At 45.3% G+C, this 23,254-nt stretch overlaps 1 protein-coding gene across 1 annotated transcript in view; it reads right to left on the bottom strand.

Annotated features, from left to right (window-relative positions):
* The window catches only part of NOC2L (NOC2 like nucleolar associated transcriptional repressor), a 71,223-nt gene that overhangs the window by 37,385 nt on the left and 10,584 nt on the right, over window positions 1-23,254 (bottom strand). Inside the window, exons 4-11 of the mRNA XM_081201485.1 lie at window positions 19,358-19,468; window positions 18,943-19,063; window positions 16,073-16,163; window positions 12,857-12,935; window positions 10,989-11,099; window positions 10,150-10,263; window positions 8,313-8,501; window positions 3,321-3,460 (exon numbers count right to left, since the gene is read on the bottom strand). Coding sequence (XP_081057611.1) covers window positions 3,321-3,460; window positions 8,313-8,501; window positions 10,150-10,263; window positions 10,989-11,099; window positions 12,857-12,935; window positions 16,073-16,163; window positions 18,943-19,063; window positions 19,358-19,468 — 956 coding nt within the window. The remainder of the gene's footprint in view (window positions 1-3,320; window positions 3,461-8,312; window positions 8,502-10,149; window positions 10,264-10,988; window positions 11,100-12,856; window positions 12,936-16,072; window positions 16,164-18,942; window positions 19,064-19,357; window positions 19,469-23,254) is intronic.

Genomic DNA, 23,254 nt, shown 5'->3' with positions numbered 1-23,254 from the left:
TCTTTATCAAATACATTGGTACCACGGGTTACATACGCTTCAGGTTACAGACTCCGCTAACCCATAAATAGTGCTTCAGGTTAAGAACTTTGCTTCAGGAACAGAAACCGTGCTCTGGCGGCGCGGCAGCAGCAGGAGGCCCCATTAGCTAAAGTGGTGCTACAGGTTAAGAACAGTTTCAAGTTAAGAACGGACTTCTGGAACGAATTAAGTACTTAACCCGAGGTACCACTGTACAGTGGTACCTCAGAAGTCGAATGGAATCCGTTCCGGAAGTCCATTTGTCTTCCAAAACGTTCGGAAACTAAGGCACGGCTTCTGATTGGCTGCACGAAGGTCCTGCAGCCAATCAGAAGCTGTGTCAGACATTCGGGTTCCAAAGAACATTCGCAAACCAGAACACTCACTTCCGTGTTTGCAGCATTTGGGAGCTAAAACGTTCGAGTCACAAGGCATTTGTCAACCAAGGTACGACACTATTGTTTTTTCATGGTCGATGGCCAGGACTGATGGGAGGTGCAGTTCAAAAACATTTGTAGGGTCAAACCTTACCCTCACGTGTGACAGGTGATGAACCAATTTTCCAGAGCTCCACTGGAAGGCTGTTTTCAGCTGAAAACTCATGGTGCTTTTTAGCAATTTGCAGGAGCTATATCTGAAAACTATTCAATTTCTTAGTGCCATTTTGAGGCACGGCAGATGGCTGCAAGTTCAGCCCTTTGTATTTTCCAGGTAGGGCTGGGAGAGAACCCAGCTTGAATCTCTGGAGAGCTGCTGCCTTCATTGTAAACAATACCAAGATAGATGGACCAATGTATATTGAGATGGGCTCAATATAAGGCAGCTTCCTCCGTTCATATGTCTTAAGAGAAAAGCTTAATGAGTCAAAGCACTGGTCCACCCAACTCAGTACTGTCTGCACTGACTGGCAGTGGCTCTCCCCAGGGATTCAGACAGGGTTCTCTCTCAAGTCTACCTGGAGATGCCAGAGACTGAAGCTGGGGTCTTCTGCATGCAAGACAAATGCTCTAACTGACTGAGGTACAGCCCTTTTAAACATTCGTAAGAGACCAGTTTGAATTTTTAAAAAGTTTGTACAAATGCAAACAATCGATCTTCACAGGTTACTCTAGATGCAGAATATGGATGGAACAAGGACCTCTTCATGCTCCATCCATATTCTGCATCTAGAATAAACAGCATACCTGATTTCTAACGTTTGTGCAAACTTTTAAAAATTCAAGCTGGTCTCTCTAGATACAAACACCCTCCATTTTCAAAGCTTTTAGGGCCTGTTTTTTAAAAAACAACTTTTGCACACCATCCCAAGAGCCGTCCTCTTATGTGACAGTCACCAGCAAAATTCCGCTCCTCTCCTCCCAGGGACCTGCTGAGCTCACCTTTCCGGGAGGCCTCAGAGGCAGCTGATTTATCTGCTTAGACAGGTGGAAAACTGCCTCAGCTCGTCCGCAGGACAATTAAAAGCCCCGCTTAAGTGACGGAAAGACATCTTGGGGGGTGAGGGAAAGAGAGAGATTGAAGGGGGGAGAGAGGCGAGCTCTGGAAATCGTTTAAACCTGTTTATCTTCATCAACACTCAGAGGAGCTTGGAAATGCAAGCAACGTAGGTTGGTTGTTTTTTTTTAAACCAACCGTGCAATCTGGACACGGCATTAACAGGATTTCTGGAGATTGCTGGAGTTTTAGAAAATTTACTGCACACCCATTAGCCTCCAAGTGTGGTCCCAAAGCACGGAATCAGCTGGTGTGGGCCTGAGTGTGTTACGTGTGTGTTTCAAATAACAAAAACATTCAGGGTTCTTCATACAGGTATAGGTTTGCAGAAATATGTCAAGAGCATCAACAAATCTCAAGCGGCTCCTTTTCAGGGGCCACCACTCATTCTGGATACTTTGTGCTTATGCTGGTTTATGATGTTCTAACCCAGGGAGAGCTGCCAACATGGTGCCCATGGGCACCAGTGTGCCCGCTGGTATGTCCTACAATGCCCACAAAAAGCCTCAGTAAATTAACCCTCAAAATTTCAGCAAGGGCTCAGCCTCTCCAACCCTGAACATGCCCCCTTAAACATGCCCACATCTCACCGGTGCCAGGATTAGACACCTGCCCTCTTTTTCGTTGCAGGTGCAAAGAGCTTCCTTTTTACCCTGTCTGCAAAACGGGCTGAAAGCCATATGATACCACTTTAAACACTCATTGCTTCTCCCAAATCATTCAGGGAACCATGATCTGTTAAAGAAGCCAAGAGTAGTTAGGAGACTCCTTTTCCCTCTCACAGAGCAAGAATTCCAGGGGAAAGGGATTATTAAACCACTCTGGAAATTGTATGCCTGGGAGGGGAATAGGGGGTCTCCTAACGACTCTGGGCACCCTTAACAAACTACACTTCTCAGGATTTTTTCAAGGAAACCGTGACTCTTGAAAGTGGCATGATACTGCTTTAAATTCATAGTGCAGATGTGGCCTCAGTGAGTGGCTGATGGAGATTTCTCCCCCTCCCATAGGGCAGCTGTGCGGGATTGGGATTGCCCACCCTATTTTTGTTGGTCCTGTCTCCTCCCCCCCCCCCTTCTTTCAACGTGGTGGCCATTTTGCAACATGCCACCCACCTCCCAGCAGACATTTCGTGACAGGCACCTACGTCACTTTCTCAAAACTCCAAATGAAGCCCAGAAGGCAGACCAATGTCCATGAGCAGGTCAACCAGGAGATGTCATTGCCTTGGGAGTTGGGAAAGGAGGGAGCCCAGCTGAGACAGAGACTAGAGTGCCAGCGGCAGATGAGTTGACCAGTTCCTGGTTCTCAGCTAATTGACCCAGATGGAGGAGCCTGCTGAACTAGATCCGAGGGCCCACTGAAGCAGGGCCATGACCACCACAGGTGCTGTTCCTGAATCCAAGGGACCGCTTCCTCCACCCGCTTTTCCTAAATTAATATATTTTGAGAGTGGACTTGTATGTTTTAAGAGCCAGTACAGAATAGCACTTAGAACGTCGGACTAGGATCTGAGAGACCAGGATTTAATTTCCCCATTAGACCAGAAAGCACACTGGGTGCGACTCACAGCCTGACCTACCTCACAAGGTTGCTGTGAGAATAAAGTGGAAACAGGGGACAGGATAAAACAGAAGACATAAGAGAGAACTTTCTTCGCCAGCTTGAGCTCCTCGGAGGAAAGGTGGGATATGAACACATAGGTTTCAAAAGGCAAACAAGCGAAAGGCAAACCTGACACAGAGGAAACAAAAGACTTAAACCAATAAAAATTTTATTAAAAAAAACAAAAACAAAAGACTTACTTAATGCAGCCTATGATGACTTGGGTCAACGGGTAGATCAAAGGCTCCATGATGTTGTTTGGGTGGATGGTGCTCAGGACGCGACACCAGAAGTACAGGCAATGGACATACTGCCAATTGTAAACAGACTGGTAGTTTTCCTGAAGGGTGGGGAAAGAGGTAAATAGAGAGATCTTCTAACAGAGGTCACTGAAGAAACATAATTCATACAATTTGAAGGGGGGGGAGAGGATCTTATTCATATATTATTTATTTATTTACCATTTAACTGCATTTACAAATCACATTCCTATAAAAACATACTGAATTCGTGGGATGATAGAAATACATATACAATAGATATAGAGGCAACTCCCAATTGACAAGCACCCAACAGTACAGCACCGAACCTGGAAGCAACTATAACGTCACTAAAACAGCAGAACACGGGAGGGGCAGAATGCCTTTTGCAGGCCCCAATGTAACAATTTCAAATGCAATGCAGAATCAATGCAAATATGAATTGCATATCCTGCTTACTGACCATCAGGCTCTCAAAGCTGTTTACAAAGTTAAAAAAGCACAATTGTCACTTCTTATCATCTCCTCGTCTTGCTCCCAATACGTTATTCAGTGTTTCCCAAACTTGGGTCTCCAGCTGTTCTTAGACTACAACTTGCGGTATCCCTGATCACTGGTCCTGCTAGCTAGGGATGATGGGAGTTGTAGTCCAGCATCAGCTGAAGTTTGAGAAACACTGCCTTAAGTCAATGATTTGATGGGAGCTGGGAGTCCAACGACATCTGGAGGAGCAGTTTCCACTTCCCCATTGTAACCAGTCTTAATGAGAGCCAGAGCAGGCACTCATGCAGAGACACAGCATGGAACCTCCTTCCTGCATGGTGCTCCTAGCTCCCATGAACCTTTAGATAGGGAACCTGTGGCCCTCCAGATGTCAATGAATTATAACATAATCCCTGACTACTGGACATCCCCATATCTGCCTTAGGCCTGATTATGGAGGCTGGCACCCATTGCCATTTTTGTGACTGATTAAAGCAGCACCATTAGAAGAAAAAAATTAAAAATCCTAGGCATTTTTAAACTCTGCCTGAACCATCTCACTTTTTCTGCCACTTGGGGGTGCTGGTTCTTCCACTGATAACTTTTTTCTTTTTTAAAATTGACCAGATTGGAGAGGAATCCCCTAAACATATTTTAAAGTAGCCTATGCCTCTCACATTGCCACACTTCCCAGAGTGATTTAACAGTCAATCCCTCTTCCCAGGGAACTCAGGAAATTATAGTTCTGTGAGGGGGAATAGAAGTCTCTTTAGAACTCTCAGCACCCTTAAACTACGGGCCCCAAAATTCCCTGGGCGAAGCCATGGCTCTTTAAAGTGGTATAATACTGCTTTAAAGATATGGGGTTGATGGAGGCAAGATGTGACTGCAGGTGTGTGCAAGAGCTTGGGGGGGTAGGTTTTGCATTCCCATTTCTTTTTGCAATACATCCTTTGCTTGGTTATTCAATTGTTAAGACTTCTAGAACTGGAATTGTAATGTGGGGATCACAGAAAAAGAATCCCTGACAGACAACCACCGAACTTCTGCTTAGAACTTTCATTGAAAGAGAGTCCACCGCCTTCCAAGGCAGGCCATCCGACTGCCAAACAGCTCCTCTGTCAGAAAGTTAATATCTCACGTTCACATTCCTTTAGACTCGAAACACACCAAAACCTTTTGTTATGTTTATGGCATTCATAGAAAACATTTTCTTTCCTCCCACACCTTCCCAAATTGGTCTATTTATTATCTCTCGGCAGTTTTTAATTCCTGTTGGGTTTTCATGCTTTAATACTGTTTTAAGATCTGTATTATTATATTCCATTTCTGCTTCTTTATCGTTCAGCTGTGCTGTATTTACTTCTTTTATTGTCAAGCAAAATGCCACCTTGAGCTCCTCTGAGGAAAGGTGGGATACAAATGTAGTAAACATATAGGTAAATAAATACTGCATTACACTGTTAAAATCCATTTTAACAATGTTTTCGTGATTTTCATTGTCTTGTTTTCTTACTTTAGCTGTAAAATTGCTTTGTGGTTTTTGGTTTTTTAAGAGGGATATATTGAATAAACCTAAGCATAAAAACATAATGTGGTTGTCACCGTAAGATCATAATATTGCAGGAAAGGCTATGAACACTCAAAATGGGCTGCACAAGTGCAAAAAAACCCCGTTACTTTTGCATGGGGGAAAAGGCCATAGCTCATGTTCAGAGCATCCATTTGGCATGCAAAAACCCCAGGTTCCTTCCTGAATCTCATCTCTAAGTACGGCTGGGAGAGACTTCTGCCTGAGACCCTAGAGAGCCTCAGTCAGTCAGAGTAGACCAGTGTTACTCAAAGTTGGGTCTCCAGCTATTGTTGGACTACAACTCCCATCATCCCTAGCTAGCAGGACCAGTGGTTAGGGATGATGGAAGTTGTAGTCCCAAAACAGCTGGAGGGCCAACTTTAAGAAACACTGGCGTAGCCCATACTGAGAACTAGAGGAACAAGTGATCTAACTCAGCCTAAGACAGCTCCCTATGTCTTAAGGCAGGCATCCCCAAACTCGGCCCTCCAGATGTTTTGGGACTACAACTCCCATCATCCCTAGCTAACAGGACCAGTGGTCAGGGATGATGGGAATTCTAGTCTGAAAACACCTGGAGGGCCATGTTTGGGGATGAAGCTTAGTGGCAGAGCACCTGTTCTTATGCAGAAGGTCCCAGGTTCAATCCTTAGCATCTCCAGGTACAGCTGGGAGAGACAACTGCCTGAAATCCTGAAACTCTGTTGCCAATTATAGAACCATAGGGTTGGAAGGGATCCCAAGGGTCATCTAGTCCAACCCCCTGCATGCAGGAATCTCAATACTGAGCTGGAAGGACCAGTGGCCTGACTCAGGATAAAGGCATCTTCCTATGCTTCTGTCTTTCCCCATCATTTACCTATTTGCCACTTGCATTGTAAAATGGATGCATTATCAAGATGGGCAGTAACAATAACTTGGGACCGACAGAAATTTAATCTGCGCCTCCCTCGCTCTGAACTGCCTCTCCCACCGTGGAACTAACTGGATTTGGGTCCTGTCTGGCTCACGGCTGAGGGTCTGAGAAGCCAAACAGATCCAATTAAGGTCCTAGACTTTGGTTATCTCTCCTCAGCTTATCTGCCATGTCTGAGCATCTTTTGGGAAGGGGGGGCGGGGGGGGGAGAGAGAGAAGGCTTAACATGGTAACCAACCCCTGCAAGCACCAGGGGTGTGAATCAACCCACTAATCTGTGTCGGTATTGTTTACTTTAAAACACCAATAAAGAGGGGATTAGCAATTTGCCTTGCATTAAGTCCACGTCAGACTGGATGAGACCCCAATCTGGGGATGGAAAGGGATAGGGGGGGAATTACCTGCTCTCTCCCACCCTATCTTACTTTTCCTCTGGTGGCTGAGTGGCGGGGGGGAAGCAGGAGACACACAGCTCTAAAGGGGCCTAGGAGGACCCAGGCTGCAACAGATACAAAAATGGGGGCAAATGACAGGTTGCCAAAAAGAAGATGGGGGTTTTTTGGGGGGGGAGGACAAAGTGGGGAGACTCTATAATCTTCTTTGCTACTTGGCGGGGCTTTCGGTTAATGCGATGAAATGCAGATTTCATATATCAACAGAAGACACGCCAGAGTAGACAGCTAATAAAGCCAGGCTGTTGTTGTGAGAGATATCTCTTTTTATTCCACCACCCCCTCAATAAAGACCAAGAGACAGATAAACAAAAAAATATCAGCACCTCTCTAAGGCTGCGAACACACTGTAACTTTTAAAGCACATTTGAGGCACATCCTTTTTTCTGAAAGAAATATGGGCACCGTAGTTTGTTAAGGAGAACTGCAACTCCGCATTTCCTGCTAGGTGAAACTACAGTGCCCAGAATTCCTTGACGATAAGAGAGTGCTTTAAAGGTATGGTGTGTAGACAGTCGATAAGTTATACTCCAGGTGTATCTTGAGTAATGGAACTAAATGGGGAGATTCAGGACCTAGACAGGAAACAGGAAGTGCTGGGACAGGAAGTTGTGGAAAGCGACCCTCCCATTCTCTCTCTGCAGCTTGACCAGAGTGGACTGGTGTGGGAGTCCACACAGAACCGAACAAAGATATCTCACCTAGTGCTATGACACAGGAAGAAAAACATCTCCCTATTCATTTACCGTGTCACCTCTTACTTGTGTTTTCTCAAAAGCCCCAAATGCTGCAATCTTTCCTCACAGAAAGTGGCTCCACCCCTGTGGCACCCTGGCGTGTCTTGAATTATGGTCAGGGGTGCCACGGGCAACACTGGCCTCTGTCTCTCTTTCCCTCCCTCCTCTGATGCCCTCTCACGTCTCTGCCTCCCAAAGGCTTGCACCGATGTTTCTTGCAGCAGCCTTGGCTACAAGTTCCCTGGGCAAATGTTGCCTCTGGGGCTGGCCAGGGGGTGCTGGTTGCCAGGAGCTGAGGTGGCCTCGGAGTAAGCAAGCTAGCTAGCAGGCGAGGGAGCCCAGCCAGCCCTTGCTATTGGGAATGGACAGGCAAGTTCCAGGCCCCTGAGGGGTAGCGTGAGGCGGCACCTCTCTTTGGGGCAAGGGGGCAGGTCAGAGACCAGGGACGGCATCAGCAGCTGCCCGGAGGACTCCCAAGGAGAGGGAAGAGGAGGCTAAGGGAACACTTCACAAGGGAGGAAAGGCTGCCAGCTCCGCAGGCAAGGGGCGACATAACTGGGCTCCTGAGCCCCACAGGGGTGCCGCAGAAGTGGTCAAGGAAGCCGTGGACTCAAAAAGGTTGAAAACCTCTCCCCTGGATCATTCTGGTTGCCCATTCCTGAACCTTTTCAAAACTCTATGATACCCTTTTTGAGCTGAGGCGACCAGAACAGTGCACAGTATTCCAAATGCGGTCACACCACAGATTTGGAAAGCAGCATTGTAACTTGCCTTCTTCTTCATGGCCATGGCACTGCGCAAATGGATGGCCAGCTGGCGGATGTAGATGAAGGCGTGCTGGTAGGAGACGGAGGTGTCGAGGGAGTACATCTCCGCCAGGGTCCGTTGCATGAAGTTGATCATGGGGAGGACATTGGGGGAGGTGAACCTGGAGTTCTTCACGTAGGAAATATACATTTGCTATAAAGAAAAAGGTGGAGTTTGCGGGGGTCGGGGGTCGGAGGAAACCAGAACAAAGTTTATTTAATTTTAACAAAAAGTATATAGGCTACTTGACTGTAATATAAAACCTCTGAGCATCTGGCAAGAATACATTAAAGCCATTCAATAAAAGGCTGTTAAAAGCAAGCATTAAAAACCATTCAAAAGATAATTCAAATCAACAGTAGTCCCTAAAAATGCATGCACCTTAAACTTAAATGTAGAAAAAGAATTTCAAATCCAATACGGTTGCCAAATGAGATAAAAAAAAAAGATCCTCTACTTAGAAGGCTTCTTGGAAAAGAATAGTTTTCTTTTCTTTCTTTTTTACACTGCTGGGCTTCAAGAGGTACCCCGGAAGGCAGACTTGCCATGGTTTTAAAAAGCAGCAGCAAAGTATATGGAGGCCCATAACTGACTGTGTCCTCTGAGGCTGCCATCAGATCTAAAGGAGGGGCAGGTGGGAGCTTTTATCCTGCTCTACTTTATAAGCCTCTGAGCATCAAAAAACATTCATTCATTCATTCATTCATATAGATCCTGTTCTAGCAGGGCTTGGTGCTAGCCAGGTAAGTGAAGGCAGTAAACAGATTAAGAAGGCAAAGTGGAAGTCCAGGGCAGTGTAGGGAAGAGGAATCAAGGCATTTCAGGACCAAGGACAGCTCCCAGTGGGCCCTGGTGACTGAGCTATGGAAAGACATTGTTTCAGCCCTGAGTGTATGGTGGCAAGGCCTCTATAGCCGTATCTTGTTTTGCGGCCAGGATCTGTTCCGGAACCCCGGACGCTAGCGGAAAAGGACGCAGGGCAAAGTGTGACGTCTGTGCATGCGCACGGAGCAATTTGCGCTTCTGCACAAGCATGAAGCACGATTCAGCGCTTCTGCGCATGCGCAAGTGGCAAACCTGGAAGTAACCCATTCCGGTACTTCCGGGTTTGCCGCAGACGGTTGCTGGAACGGACACTAGACAAGGCGGACGTTTGTGGAGGTATTATTGTACTACTGCTGGAGCAACCTCCTTGTGAATGCTGAAGCTGGCTTAAAGATCTGATTCTGCAGGCACTGACTTCTACGCTACAGAACGGACAGGGATGTTATGGGGGGGCACTCATAGGAGTCTGAGGAAGGCAGGAGTACTCTATCCTCAGGCCACGGCAGGGGCATGAAGGGGTGTGGAGCAAAGGCATAGCCAGGATTAGGGTGGTGGGGGGAGAGACTTTATGTAGGGAGAGCAGAACCAAGTTACTGTGACGCAATCGGTCAATTAGTTAAGTATTTTTATTTATTTACTTGATGGGGGGTAGTTGCATCTCCCTGGCTACGCCCATGGCGTGCAGCAGTGTGTATTTCCTCCTTATCCATGTCTTCTTTAGGGGAGTAAGAGGGGCCAGCTTCTGGGACCATGGCACCTGTAGCCCTCCAAGTATCACTGGACTACAACTCCCATCATTCCTGAGCACTAACCATGCTGTTTAGGGCTGGTGGTGATCCATGATCATCATCAGGGCTGCAGGTTCCCCCGTCATGATCCTGAGCCTTTTGACTCACAGTAGACAATAGGGGACCAATGCCTTCCCATCAATAGTATGGCATGCATACGTTGAGGTGGCTTTTCTCCACCACCTTACCTTGAGAACTGGGTTCAAGTAGACATCTTTTTTATGCCGGCAGATTTTGTTGAGCACCAGGAAAGCCAGCACCCTGACGGTTTCCTCGCCTGTGCTCCAGAGACGGGTAGCTTGCTGGAAATAAAGAAAAGAAGAATTGAGAAATGCACTCACAGACCAGCAGACAGGTTCCCAGTCCACTAGCTTCCATCCAATCTCAAAACACAGACCATCTCTGTTATCCATACAACCTGTCCTGGAAGCTTAGGGTGAAAGGAGAGCAAAGAACAATGAATATTAATATAAATAGGGCTGCCCCATTTAGTCAATCAGTTGTAGGTGTATATCAACTGATAATATTCTGATAACTGGGGGCACATTTTTAATCGAATTATTGACTCATTATGTTTATTTTCTTACAAAACAATAGTTGGCAAGAAGCTTCTGAGGAACACTACCATCTCCTCGCTCACACAGGAGTGAGCGCCTCTTCTAATGCTACTTTCAGAGGGTATTTCTTCCTCTTCTAAAGAACTTAAGATCAAAGTAGCTAATGTGGTGCCCTCCAGGAGTTTCATCCCTGACCACTGGCCAGAATGGCTAGGGGTTGTTAGTTCAACAATATCCAAAGGCTGCTTCAGAGTTAAGAAATTCTGCCTGGGTTTACTTTATTCCTCCTCCCTCCCAATCACCTTTCCTTTTGTGCCGCGTATTTTTAGATTAGAAGGCACTGTCTTATCACTTATCACTGACATTTGTAAGCCTCTATGGGAGTATTTTTTTCCTGCTTTTTGTGCTGAAGAGCGGCATTAAAACTAGATAAATAAATAAATAAATAAAGCACCAGCTGCCGAACTCACCTTGAGCAGCATCCGAGTTTGTTTTGGAAAAGTCAAGAAATAAGGCACGATGGAGCTGACGTGCTGGAGGACAGCTGCTCCCACAGAGGCTTCTGTCAAACATGAGAGGAGCTGCAGAAATGGGCAGAACGTGCGGGAAGCATTAAAACCTGGGTGAGGCTCTCACCCAATTGTACATCTCTCTCTTAAGCTGGTCAGAGGCACACAAGTACCCCTCCTTCCACAATGTTCAACCGAGGGACCATGCCAAACACTGGATTTCACAAACTGCAATTGAGGACCCCCCACCCACCCACCCCAAACCATGGTTTGAGCTTCCAAGAGTAAAGCAGCCAAACCACAATTGCAGGACTGATTTGCTTTCCTCTGGAGGCAACAACTATAGTTTATAGCTCTACCTCTTTCAAATCAGAAACAGTGAAGGTCCTGTGTGAGTGCCTGGAGGCGGCTGGTGCCTGGAGGCGGCTGGGGGATGGATGGCAGCTAATGGATTGAGGTTGAATCCTGACAAGACAGAAGTACTGTTCTTGGGAGACAGGGGGCGGGCTGGTGTGGAGGACTCCCTGGTCCTGAATGGGGTAACTGTGCCCCTGAAGGACCAGGTGCGCAGCCTGGGAGCCATTTTGGACTCACAGCTGTCCATGGAGGCGCAGGTCAATTCTGTATCCCTGGGAGCTGTCTGCCAGCTCCACCTGGTACACAGGCTGTGACCCTACCTGCCCGCAGACTGTCTCGCCAGAGTGGTGCATGCTCTAGTTATCTCCGGCTTGGACTACTGCAATGCACTCTACGTGGGGCTACCTTTGAAGGTGACCCGGAAACTACAACTAATCCAGAATGCGGCAGCTAGACTGGTGACAGCCGCTGAGACCACATAACGCTGGTCTTGAAAGACCTACATTGGCTCCCAGTACGTTTCCAAGCACAATTCAAAATGTTGGTGCTGACCTTTAAAGCCCTAAACAGCCTTGGCCCAGTATACCCGAAGGAGCGTCTCCACCCCCATCGTTCTGCCCGGACGCTGAGGTCCAGCTCCGAGGGCCTTCTGGCGGTTCCCTCACTGCGAGAAGCAAAGCTACAGGGAACCAGGCAGAGGGCCTTCTTGATAGTGGCGCCCGCCCTGTGGAATGCCCTTCCATCAGATGTCAAAGAGATAAACAACTACCTGACATTTAGAAGACATCTGAAGGCAGCCCTGTTCAGGGAAGTTTTTAATGTGTGACATTTTAATGTATTTTTAATCTTTGTTGGAAGCCGCCCAAGTGGCTGGGGAAACCCAGCCAGATGGGTGGGATACAAATAAATCATCATCATCATTATATCTGTTCCATAGCTCACTCCATCCTCTGACCATTGGTCACAACAGACACAACTGCCCTGGGACAGAGTTCAGAGCCTGCTACCAGATGTAACTAGTGGAAGGGCATCACTCAGTGGTGGAGTATCTGCTTTGCACACAAGAGACCCCAGGTTCAATCCCCAACATCTGCAGGTGCCGCTGGGAGAGACTCCCTCTCTGCAACCCTGCAGAGCCGCTGCCAGCCAAGAGCCAACAAAGCATGATTGTGCAATGGGCTCAGTGTAAAGCAGCTTCCTACATCACTATCTCTTAAGGGCAGGGCCATATCGCAGCGGTACATCATCTGCCTTGAATGCAGAAGGTCCTAGGTTCAGTCCCCAACGTCTCCAGCTAGGGCTGGGAATGTCCCCTGTCTGCCACTCTGGAGAGAGCTGCTATCAATCAGTGCAGACAATACTAAGCTAGATGGCATCAGTGGCCTGACTCCATAGAAGGCACTGTCACAGGGATGAGGAGTGAGAAATGCAGTTTTTTAAACAGAAGTCCATCAACTCCCCCCACCTTTTACCTGGATGGTACAGCCAAGGTGAGTTTTGATGTCTAAGCGAAGCTTTCCCCAAAGCGGACTGGAAGAGGGAAGGACCATCCTAAAGAACAAAAGAAATACGTTGTGTGTTATAATAATTAATAATAATAACTTGTTATTTATTCCCCACCCATCCGGCTGGGTTTCCCCAGCCACTCTGGGCGGCTTCCAACAGAATATTAAAATACAGTAGTCAGTTAAACATTAAAAGCTTCCCTAAACAGGGCTGCCTTCAGATGTCTTCTAAAAGTCTGGTAGTTGTTTTTCCCTTTGACATCTGGTGGGAGGGCATTCCACAGGCAGGTGCCACTACTGAGAAGGCCCTCAGCACTGGACCTCAGTGTCCAGGCAGAATGATGGGGGTGGAGACACTCCTTCAGGTATACTGGACCAAGGACGTTTAGGGCGTTAAAGGTCAGCACCAACACTTTGAATTGTACTAGGAAACGTACTTTAGGCATAGCAGCGCAAGATGAAAATTGGTGGCAGCCTTCCTGTGTGTTTATATGCGGAGGCGAGTCCATCATGGACTTGGGACACAGCGGGTATTATTCAACTCAGAACAGGCCTATTGAAATTCATGGACCTCACTTAGCAGTGTTCATTCTACTCGAGTAAAACTTAATTGACCACCTTGCAGAATTAGGCGCAGAAATCAGTATCCTGAGAACCACAACCTTCCATCCGCCCCTCCCAGAGTTTCGTTTTAAAACAAGCTTCTAGCCCTTGTCACTAGGAAGGTTGGCTTCAAAGTGTCTGGACAATGGCCACTGAAATTTAGCATTAAAATGTGCTAAATCTGCAAAGTTTAGCTGAAGTCTTGAGAATTTGGCTTTTCCTGGCAGGAATCCTAAATTTTTTTTTTTTAAAAAAATAGCAGCACAGACTATGCACACAACCATGTAGATAAGATATGCCATCTATAGCATGCTGTCGTGGTGAACATCAGTTGTTACCTTGATTACACTACAGGCCTTGGAGACAGGGAGATGCCACACCTATTTTACAGAAAGGGAGCAGAGGCAGAGAGGGCGTGAATAACTTGCTCAGCACCATCCAGCGAATCCATGGCTGACCTGACATTTGAACTCAGGTCCTTTTAAGTACTAGCAGAATTTAACTGGTTAGCCCAGGTTGCATCCAACTGATGCCTCCTCAAAGCAGACCCACTGTAATAATTAAATCATGCTCAACAATCTCAATTGGTCTACTCTGAGTAAAACCAACTTTGGAACTCCCTGCCTATTGACCTTAGGAAGGCACCTTCACTGTACTCTTTCTGGCACCTGCTAAAAACATTTTTATTTAGGCACGACCATCCAGACATGTAGAATGTTGGCAGGCATTTTAATTATGTTTTAAATAGTTCTTTTCACCAATTATTCCATTGTTTTATTCTTTCTGTAAACAACTTTTGAGGTTCAATTGCTTCTTACAATTAAGCAGTAGATGAATTTGATGAAATAAAATTTTAAAATGCTCTTGAGTGGGAGGCCTCTTTTCATCTAACCTGGTCTGACCTTGTTTAGTTCAGGACAGCTGCCAAGTATACCCAGAAGCCAAGTTCATTTGCAGAAAAGCATGCATGCTACACTAATCCCACACACCCAACCCTAAAAACCCAGGCAAATCGGATGGCAGAGCCAAAGAATGCAGGAGAATCAATGCCCGCGGCAAGCAATAAAGGATTAATTGTACCCTCCACTGACCCAGCTGTTTGCATTCATTCCCTGTTTGAGCTAGAAAATCCAATCCTGACTCCCAGACAAACCTTCAGCCACCTTTCTCTCTCTGAGAGCACCATGATCCTTGAGCTCTGATGACATGAGTTTCTTGGGGATAGCCAGAACATTTGAGAAGAGAAGTAACAGATTGCAAGGGGACGGAAAGGTGCCTGGAACAGGGCACCCAGCCACTGGCAGATGGTACAGCACCTCATGTGCCCCCAGCACTCTGACAGGAACACAGGAAGGTGGCTTAGACAGAGCCAGGCCATTTTGGGGCTACAACTCCTATCAGCGTCAGCCAAAGCATACTGGCTGGAGCCAAGGAGAGTTGTAGTCCAAGGCAATCGGAGGGCACCAGGTTGGGCCAGGCTGCCATAAACAAACTTTCATTTCTATGAAATTCTCTCCATAATTTCTCTCCTCTTCTCCAAGTACAGTTTTGATTACTGTTTTATGGTTGCTACAGTCTTGATTTTAAAAAGCAAACAAAAAACTGTGTGTAATTCTTTGATTGCCCTTGAATCTTCCCACTGAGCTGCGTCCTTTGAGAACCACTGCATTAAAACAATAATTAGGCACTGTACAAATCAATCAAGCCCTACCCACTGGATCTGTTACTTACTGGCTGTTTATATATATATATATATTTGTGTTCACTCATGTTATGGATTTGTAATCCCAACATTCAGGATCAAAAACATTTCCTTTTCAGGAGGGTTATTCTGCCTCTCACAGCTTCAATAAACCTACCATTAAAATTATGGACTGGTCATTTCTTCGTCAGAGGGAAAATGGGCAAATTCAGCAGGGGATCAAATGCTCCCCCCCCCCCAGCTCTCCAAGTCCCTTTCTGGATGTCCCATGATCATATTATAAAGCTGTTGTGTTCTGTGCCATGACAACAATCTGGGAAGTCAGACACCGAAAGAGCTGTAGCACTCTAAAAAAAAACAACCTGGGGGTGGGGTGGGGGGTTAAGAACATAAGGAAAGACTTGCTGGATCAGTCCAGTGGCATATCTAGTCCAAAATCCTGTTCTCACCAGATGCTCCATGGGCTTCAAGTGACAAGAAATGAGATTCCGAGTAAACACCAGGAAGAATTTTCTGACAGCAAGAGCTGTTCGACAGTGGAATGGTCTCCCCTGGGAGGTTGTGGACTTTCCCTTCCTTGGAGGCTTTTAAGCAGAGGCTGGATGGCCATGTGTCACGGATGCTTTAGCTGAGATTTCTACATTGCAGGGGGTTGGAATAGATGAGCCTTGGGGTCCCTTCCAACTCTACAATTCTATGATTTTATTGGGAAGGCTACATCCATGATCTGAGAGCAACAGCAACTCTCCTCAGATGTAATTCCTAGCAACTGGCGTTCAGAGGCATTCTGCCTCCAGCAGTGGAGATGAGACATAGCCATGGTTGTTAGTAGTCACTGACGAGATTTATCCTCCAATTAAAAAAAAACAAAAACTTACTTGGATTTGTTTTTTGCAGCTTTCACCTGAAGCAATTTCTGCAGCAGTTTAAAAAGATCGCGAATGCAGAAGGACACCAGGGTATTGAACACTAAACAGGACAGAAAACAAACCTATGTAACCAGACATAGCACTTCCTTTGCAGTAAGGAACAAAACAGTTCTAGATCACACACAGGGCTGTGTATGTGTGTTTGTGAGCACACGCATGTGTGTTTTATCTCTAAACTTCTGCAATTAGGATTAATTTGACATCAACCCTTCTAGGAATCTCAGTGACAACTTATATTGCTTAAAAAGCAACATCCCAGTTCTCAAGGCGATAAGGATAATGTTGACAATACAAATTTTGGTAAAAAGGGGGGAATGGGTGTGGGAAGATGAGAATAGGACTTAAATTGATCAAGGAGCTTTAAAGGGGGGTTAAAAAAAGTGGGGCAGCACTATTAAATAGAGTGAACGGGAAGGTCAGCAGCATCTGACACTTAAGAATCACACAAAAGAAGTAAAATCCTAATTTGCATGTGAGTCTGAAAACATTTGCATCTTTTATCTCAAGACCTACCTGACTGCCCTGTTATAAACAAACAAATAAATCATTTTGCAAAATGCCCAGCTGCCTAAATGAATGCATGCACCTACTGGGCCAATTATTAACTGTCATCAATTCACCACCCTTGAGTACAACTCAGAGGTGTGTGTGTGTGTGCATACACGCAGAGATACACAAGGAGTATATTAGAATGTGTGGGGCACCCCCTGCAGAACCATTTGGGTAGGTGAAGTAGCACTACAAAGTTTTAGCAACAGATAGGTAGCCGTGTTGGTCTGCCATAGTCAAAATAAAAAAATTCCTTCCAGTAGCACCTTAAAGACCGACTAAGTTAGTTCTTGGTATGAGCTTTCGTGTGCATGCACACTTCTTCAGATACCAATAACTGATGCTCCTTTGGCTCCCCCTGCTGGAATGGCTCCTGTATAGCCAGGGGGGTAGCTCTTAAATACCCTGCTTTATACAGTCATACCTCATGTTGCGTTAGGTTCGTGTTGCAGCTTTTCAGCTTGCAAATGTGGGAAGTGCAGATGCATGTGAGCGCAGAAGCACTCTATCGCTCTGCGCATGCGCACAGAAGCATTGCTCTAGTTACGGACTTTTTTGGGTGCTAACAGCACCCCGGAACAGATCGAGTCCGTAACTAGAGGTACCACTGTACAGGATAATATGGTAACTATACAGGCCTCTCTGGCAGTGCTCATCTTTCCGTGGGTTGGACATGCCCTTATTATTTCTATTTTTAATATATTACTAGATAAGCATTTTGTATTATACGCTGTTTTATATTTTCCAGCTTTTAACATAGGAAGTTGCCTTATATGGTGCCAGGTAATTTGTCCACCCAGCTCAGAACAATTTGCACTGATTAGAAGCAGCACTCCTGAGTTTCAAAGAGGGATCTTTTCCCAGGTCTGCTTGGGAGATGCCACTGGGAACTGAACCTGAGACCTTCTCCCAAAGCAGGTGCTTTGCCCCTTCGCTACAGCACTTCCCCTGGGGCAGAGGGAACTGACTACAGCCACCTTTACAGAAAGGAAGTGCGCTCTCAATGGACACCCTGCCGGCACAAGGGAATATGGGGGTCCTCCTACTTAATCTCACCTTAGAGGCAAAGTTTGAGAGGCAGCAGTTAAGCCTCCTCTGATACTGGTAGAGTGAACAGTACATAATAAATAAAGGAAGAATGTTCCTGGTGATGCTACTTTGAGCTGCACTTGCAGCAGCAGAATCACATGACACAGGATCTTTTTGGACTACGCCGTCCAAACCGCAGAAGGGACAACTTCGGGTTTTAACGACTTGCATGCATTTTGGTTTGGGAAGGCTTTCTCCAAAGGGTGACCCAGCCCTTTTATATAGTACCAGCTGTGCAACTGCAGAAATGTTTGTCATTGCACTTCTAGAGCTTATTTAAGTCACCCCTTTTCCTGTTTTATCTTACTGTAGCTCCAAAGCATTTTAGGAATCTTCAAATAAAGGAATAAAAATAATGACACCCACACGCCCCGACACCAGACATTATAGTCCTTGCATGGAGAACACTAGCAGTTTAGGGTTCTGGATCAGCCGTCTCTTTGATATGCCACTTTCTAGATGTAACAGGTTTGTTTCCTGATGGATTTCAAATACATGAACACAGGTAGCTGCCTTACGCAGAGTCAGACCACTGGACCATTCAGCTCAGTACTGTCTACCCTCACTGGCAGCAGCTCTCCAGGGTTTCAGGAAGGGAGTCTCTCCCAGGCCCATCTGGAGATGCAGGGATGAAACCTGGGACCTTTTGCAAGCAAATCAGATGCTCTGCCACTGAGCTATGACCGCTCCCCATTCATCCTCCTATATTGTGAATGGTAGGTAAAGGTAAAGGGACCCCTGACCATTAGATCCAGTCATGACCGACTCTGGGGTTGCGGCACTCATCTCGCTTTATTGGCTGAGGGAGCTGGCGTACAGCTTCTGGATCATGTGGCCAGCATAACTAAGCCGCTTCTGGCAAACCAGAGCAGCACATGGAAACGCTGTTTACCTTCCTGCCGGAGTGGTACCTATTTATCTACTTGCACTTTGACGTGCTTTCGAACTGCTAGGTTGGCAGGAGCAGGGACCGAGCAATGGGAGCTCACCCCGTCGCGGGGATTCAAACCGCTGACCTTCTGATCAGCAAGTCCTAGGCTCTGTGGTTTAACTCACAGCACCACCCGCATTGTGAATGGTATAGTCCAGTAAACCAGTGTGTCACACAATTCCGCTGCATGAGTAGGTTCTCTATCACCACTAGGGGCAAGAGGCAAGCATGAGAAGTGCTGGAAGCTCACCTGTGCCATCAGTGACTTTGTACTTGCCAGGTTCCAGCCCCGAGGCATCCCCCTTGGCTGTTACCACGCAGGCTTTGAAAGCCTGGGTGATCTCGTGGAAGAGCTTTGCTGTGAGCTGCTTCTGTAGAAAAGAGGACAGAGCAATGGGAAGATGATTAAGGAGAGACAGACAGATACAGCTTTCTTCACATTATTAAAAATTAAGATGAGGAATGTGGAAACCAAGAGTCCCAGGGTGTAACAGTTCAGCCACCTTTGACACGCTAGATATTAACACCAAAGGGAGTGTGCCACAGGTTTTCTTAGGATACTTGCTATAGGATGGGCACAAGGACAGGTGATCATCACCCCAATTTAATCAGCGCTACCCTTAAAAAACAGAGTGGGAAGGAAATCAAACCGCCTCATCTCTTGCCTCTGCAGCTGCTTTCCAATGCTCCACCATCTTCAAATTTACATTGATGAAGTCCACTTTTTTCCGTTTGCTGGTTTGCTCTTCTTCATCATCTTCATCATCACTGGCTTCCTGCAAAAGATTTTACAATGGTGCCGAGAGGTTATCATAAAGACATAATAAGCAGTCACCAGCAGGTTTTTCAGATACCTGGAAGGCAGATTTGGAAGAGGACTCTCTGCCTGTGTACTCACCCCTCAAATGCCAGGGGAAGCTCAATGGTTACAGCACATGCTTCGCTAAAAATAAAAAGAGCACATGCTTTGTGTGTAAAAGGTCCCAGAGTTTCAATCACTGGCATGCTTATGTAGGGCTGGAAAAGCCCAGCCCCATCCAAAACCTTGGAGACCTGATGGTAATCTCCACGGTCCTTTTCCCCACCTGGTGCTCTTCAAGAGGTTTTGGGCTACAACTCCCACACACACCCCAAAATCATAGTGGGCAGTCAGGGACGGAGAAAATAGTGGTCTTAAAGCCTCTGGAGTTCAATAAAAGTGCCAAGGTGTCACAGCACAGAATGGCTGCCATGAGCAGCCAAAGTGTTATTTTAAAAAGGCAACAGTACTCCACAGTAATGAGTACTGTCAGAACAGAATCAGGGCTTCTGTCGTGGCTGCCTCCAATGAATCCTGGGAAGTGCCACTTGTTTTTGTTTTAATTGGTATTTAATTGAAAGGCTTTCACTTATACAGAAATGTGATAAAGGGAATTTTAAAAAAATGTGGAAAAGAAAAAAAATGTGCCAAAAGTACAGTGTAATACAGGCTTCTTCAACCTCGGCCCTCCAGATGTTTTGAGACTACAATTCCCATCATCCCTGACCACTAGTCCTGCTAGCTAGGGATCATGGGAGTTGTAGGCCAAAATCATCTGGAGGGCAGAGGTTGAGGAAGCCTGGTGTAATACATTAAGGAAATTCAATTTCATTTCTACAGCTTATGGTATAGATATAAGTGATATTATTATCCTTACATACGGCTGCTAATAATCTACAGCATTCTGTATAAATCTGTTACAGATATCATTATATTTGTCCAAACAAAGTCTATGTCTATAGGCAATCCATTCATACACTGCAAGTGTTATCATGTTGTCAATCCATTGATTGGAAAGTGTCATTTGTTAAGGGTGCTGAAAGTTGTTAGGAGACCCCTATTCCTCTGAAGGTACTACTATCCGCAGAGTAATTTAGCAAACAATTCTTCTTTCCTGAAATTCTGGGAACTGTAGCCCTGTGAGAGGAACAGGGGTCTCTTAACAACTTTCACCACCCTTCATAAACGTCACTTCCCAAAATTCTTTGGGGTAAGCCATGACTGTTTAAACTGGCATAATAGTGCTTTAAATGTGGGCCTAACAAGTCTATTCATTTCAGTGTGTTTACTCTGAGTAAAACTTAGTTGGCTAGAACCCTCCAGTCTTAATCTCTGGTCCAATAATACTCTGGAGTAATACAAACAAAAAATAACCATGATACCAATTTAGGGTACCTGGAGAAAAAACATTCTGGAAAACCCACATCATTACTCTTAAGCTTTTTCCTAGAGCTCATGACAGCAGCTAAAATTTTCGCTAGGATACTTAGAACTCCAGAGGGTGACCTCTGTAAGGAATTTTATCCAGGATATATATAGCCATCGTAAACCCTTGTATAATCTAACGGTACTCATGTGCCAACCAATTCAACCACTGAAGCACATTTATGGGCTGAATCTATCAACCAACAGCACTCTATTGTAGATGAGGTAAGATAATTTTGCTTTCAAGAGATTACGAAGCACAAGCTAGCCACCAGTGGTGGCCACCAATGAGGATGGCTTCAGAAAAAGACTATAGAGTAATTCACGGAGAGAGCTATCAAGGGCTGCTAGGCCACAATGGCTACGTTTGGCCTCCGCCGATGGGGAACGTTATGCCTCTGAATGAAGACCAGCTGCTGGGAATCACAAGGGGGGAGAATGCTGCTTGTGCTCAGATCCTGCTTTCAAAGAAGTATCAGGTTGCCCACTATGAAAACAGGATGCTGAACTAGCAGGGCAACAGGCCTGATCCAGCTCATTCCAACAATAGTCTTCCCAGGAGCTCTAGGAGGCCTTCCTCTTGGGTCTACTGAGACATGACAGGCAATGAGAGACAAGGCCTTTTCTGTTAAAAACCCATTTCCCCAAACTGCCTGCCTCAAGAGGTGCAAATGGTGCCATCTGTTTCCTTCATAGCATCAAGGGCATTTTTGACCAAACACCAACTTAATAATAATAATAATAATAATAATAATAATAATAATAATAATAATAATAGGAATAATACTAATAATATTATTTGGAATAATAATAAAGTTGGAAGCCACTCTGGGCAGCTTCCAACAAATTGAAACACAGCAAGACATCAAACTTCAAAAAATTCCCTAGCCTTCAGATGTCTTCTAAAGGCCTTTGGTCGAGGTTCAGTCTGACTCCCTCTCTCCTTTCATAAGAACTTGCATGAAAGTGGCCTCCCAATTTTTCTCACAGGCCCGTATAAGTTCAGCACAAACAGTTGGGCCTGGTGAGCATTTAAGGTCCCCAACCCTAATCTGCGGGTTGCCATCTGATTGGATTTTATTCTGATCCTGATCTGATGTTAGGATGTATTTTAACTGACTGCCTGATTTTATGTTAATGTGTTATATATTTGATGTTAGCTACTCTGAGCCCAGTTTTGGCCGGGGTATAAATAATTATAACGCATCTCCTCAACATCTGATGGGAGGGCACCCCACAGGACAGGCGCCGCTACCAAGAAGGCCCTCTGCCTGGTTCCCGGTAACCTCACTTCTCTCCACTTGCAGGCTGAACGATGGGGGTGGAAAAGCTCCTGCTGCTGCTCTTTTATCTTATCTTGTTGCTCTGTGGTGCATTGTTTTATTGGTGTAGTTTTATTTTAAGGATTTGGTTGTTTTTTAAAAAATTGGCTACCACTAAATATTAAAATGACAACTACATCCTACTCAGAGAACACCCAGTGAAATAAATGGGCGTAAGACAGCCAGCCTCACTCATTCCAGTATTCAGCTATATTTTATTCAGTGTAGACCTACTGAAATTAATTGACACAGCTTATTCATTTTTATTAATTTCAGGGGCCTATTCCAAGTAACATTTAGTTGACCAACACCCTATCAATGTTAGAAACTCAGCTATATAAGCCAGTTGCCAAAAGCACCTCTAACTTAGGTTACAGTCTATCCCTCCTCTCTTTTTATTACAATTACAAAGCAAAAATTGAATTTTATATATTGTCAATGTTAATATATTTAATGATTCAGTTGCACCTTTTACCAATTCCAGTTATCTTTTTTCAAAACATGCAAACTAATACACAATTCACACCAGTGACACATTTTCAATATCACATTTTTAATAGCAATTGCTACTGGGACACTATAAACCTATATGGGTTAGCAATAGCTGCCAACCATGTCATTTGAATAACTAATATTTATAAATACCAGTATGTGTGTGTGCACGCGCGCATTATATAAAATATTGTGCTACACTTATATGTAACACAGCTTTGTATGTTAGTAATATTTTATGTAGTGCTAGTGCTAAATCCATAAACCAACTGTAAGTGGCATCATGATCATTACAGTAGCTTAACACTAATTCATTTGCTAAGATTACAGCACAATTTATTACGAGTACTGTGACAAGGACAAAAAACTGCAAAGTTTGTTACAAAAGGTGAATGAATAAATTGAATTTACATGTTTAATTTTGCTTATACAATAAAAAATATTGGTACCATACTTCAGTTTTGAAAATAGTCTTTCTTTTTAAAAGTCTGGTCTTCCAATATGCTCTATAGCAACATTCTTCC

This window comes from Podarcis bocagei, assembly GCF_964188305.1.
Source record: "Podarcis bocagei genome assembly, chromosome: 7".
Classification (NCBI taxonomy): Eukaryota; Metazoa; Chordata; class Lepidosauria; order Squamata; family Lacertidae; genus Podarcis; species Podarcis bocagei.
The sequence above is the reverse complement of the archived record's forward strand: the minus strand, read 5'-3'. Positions and strand labels throughout refer to the sequence as shown.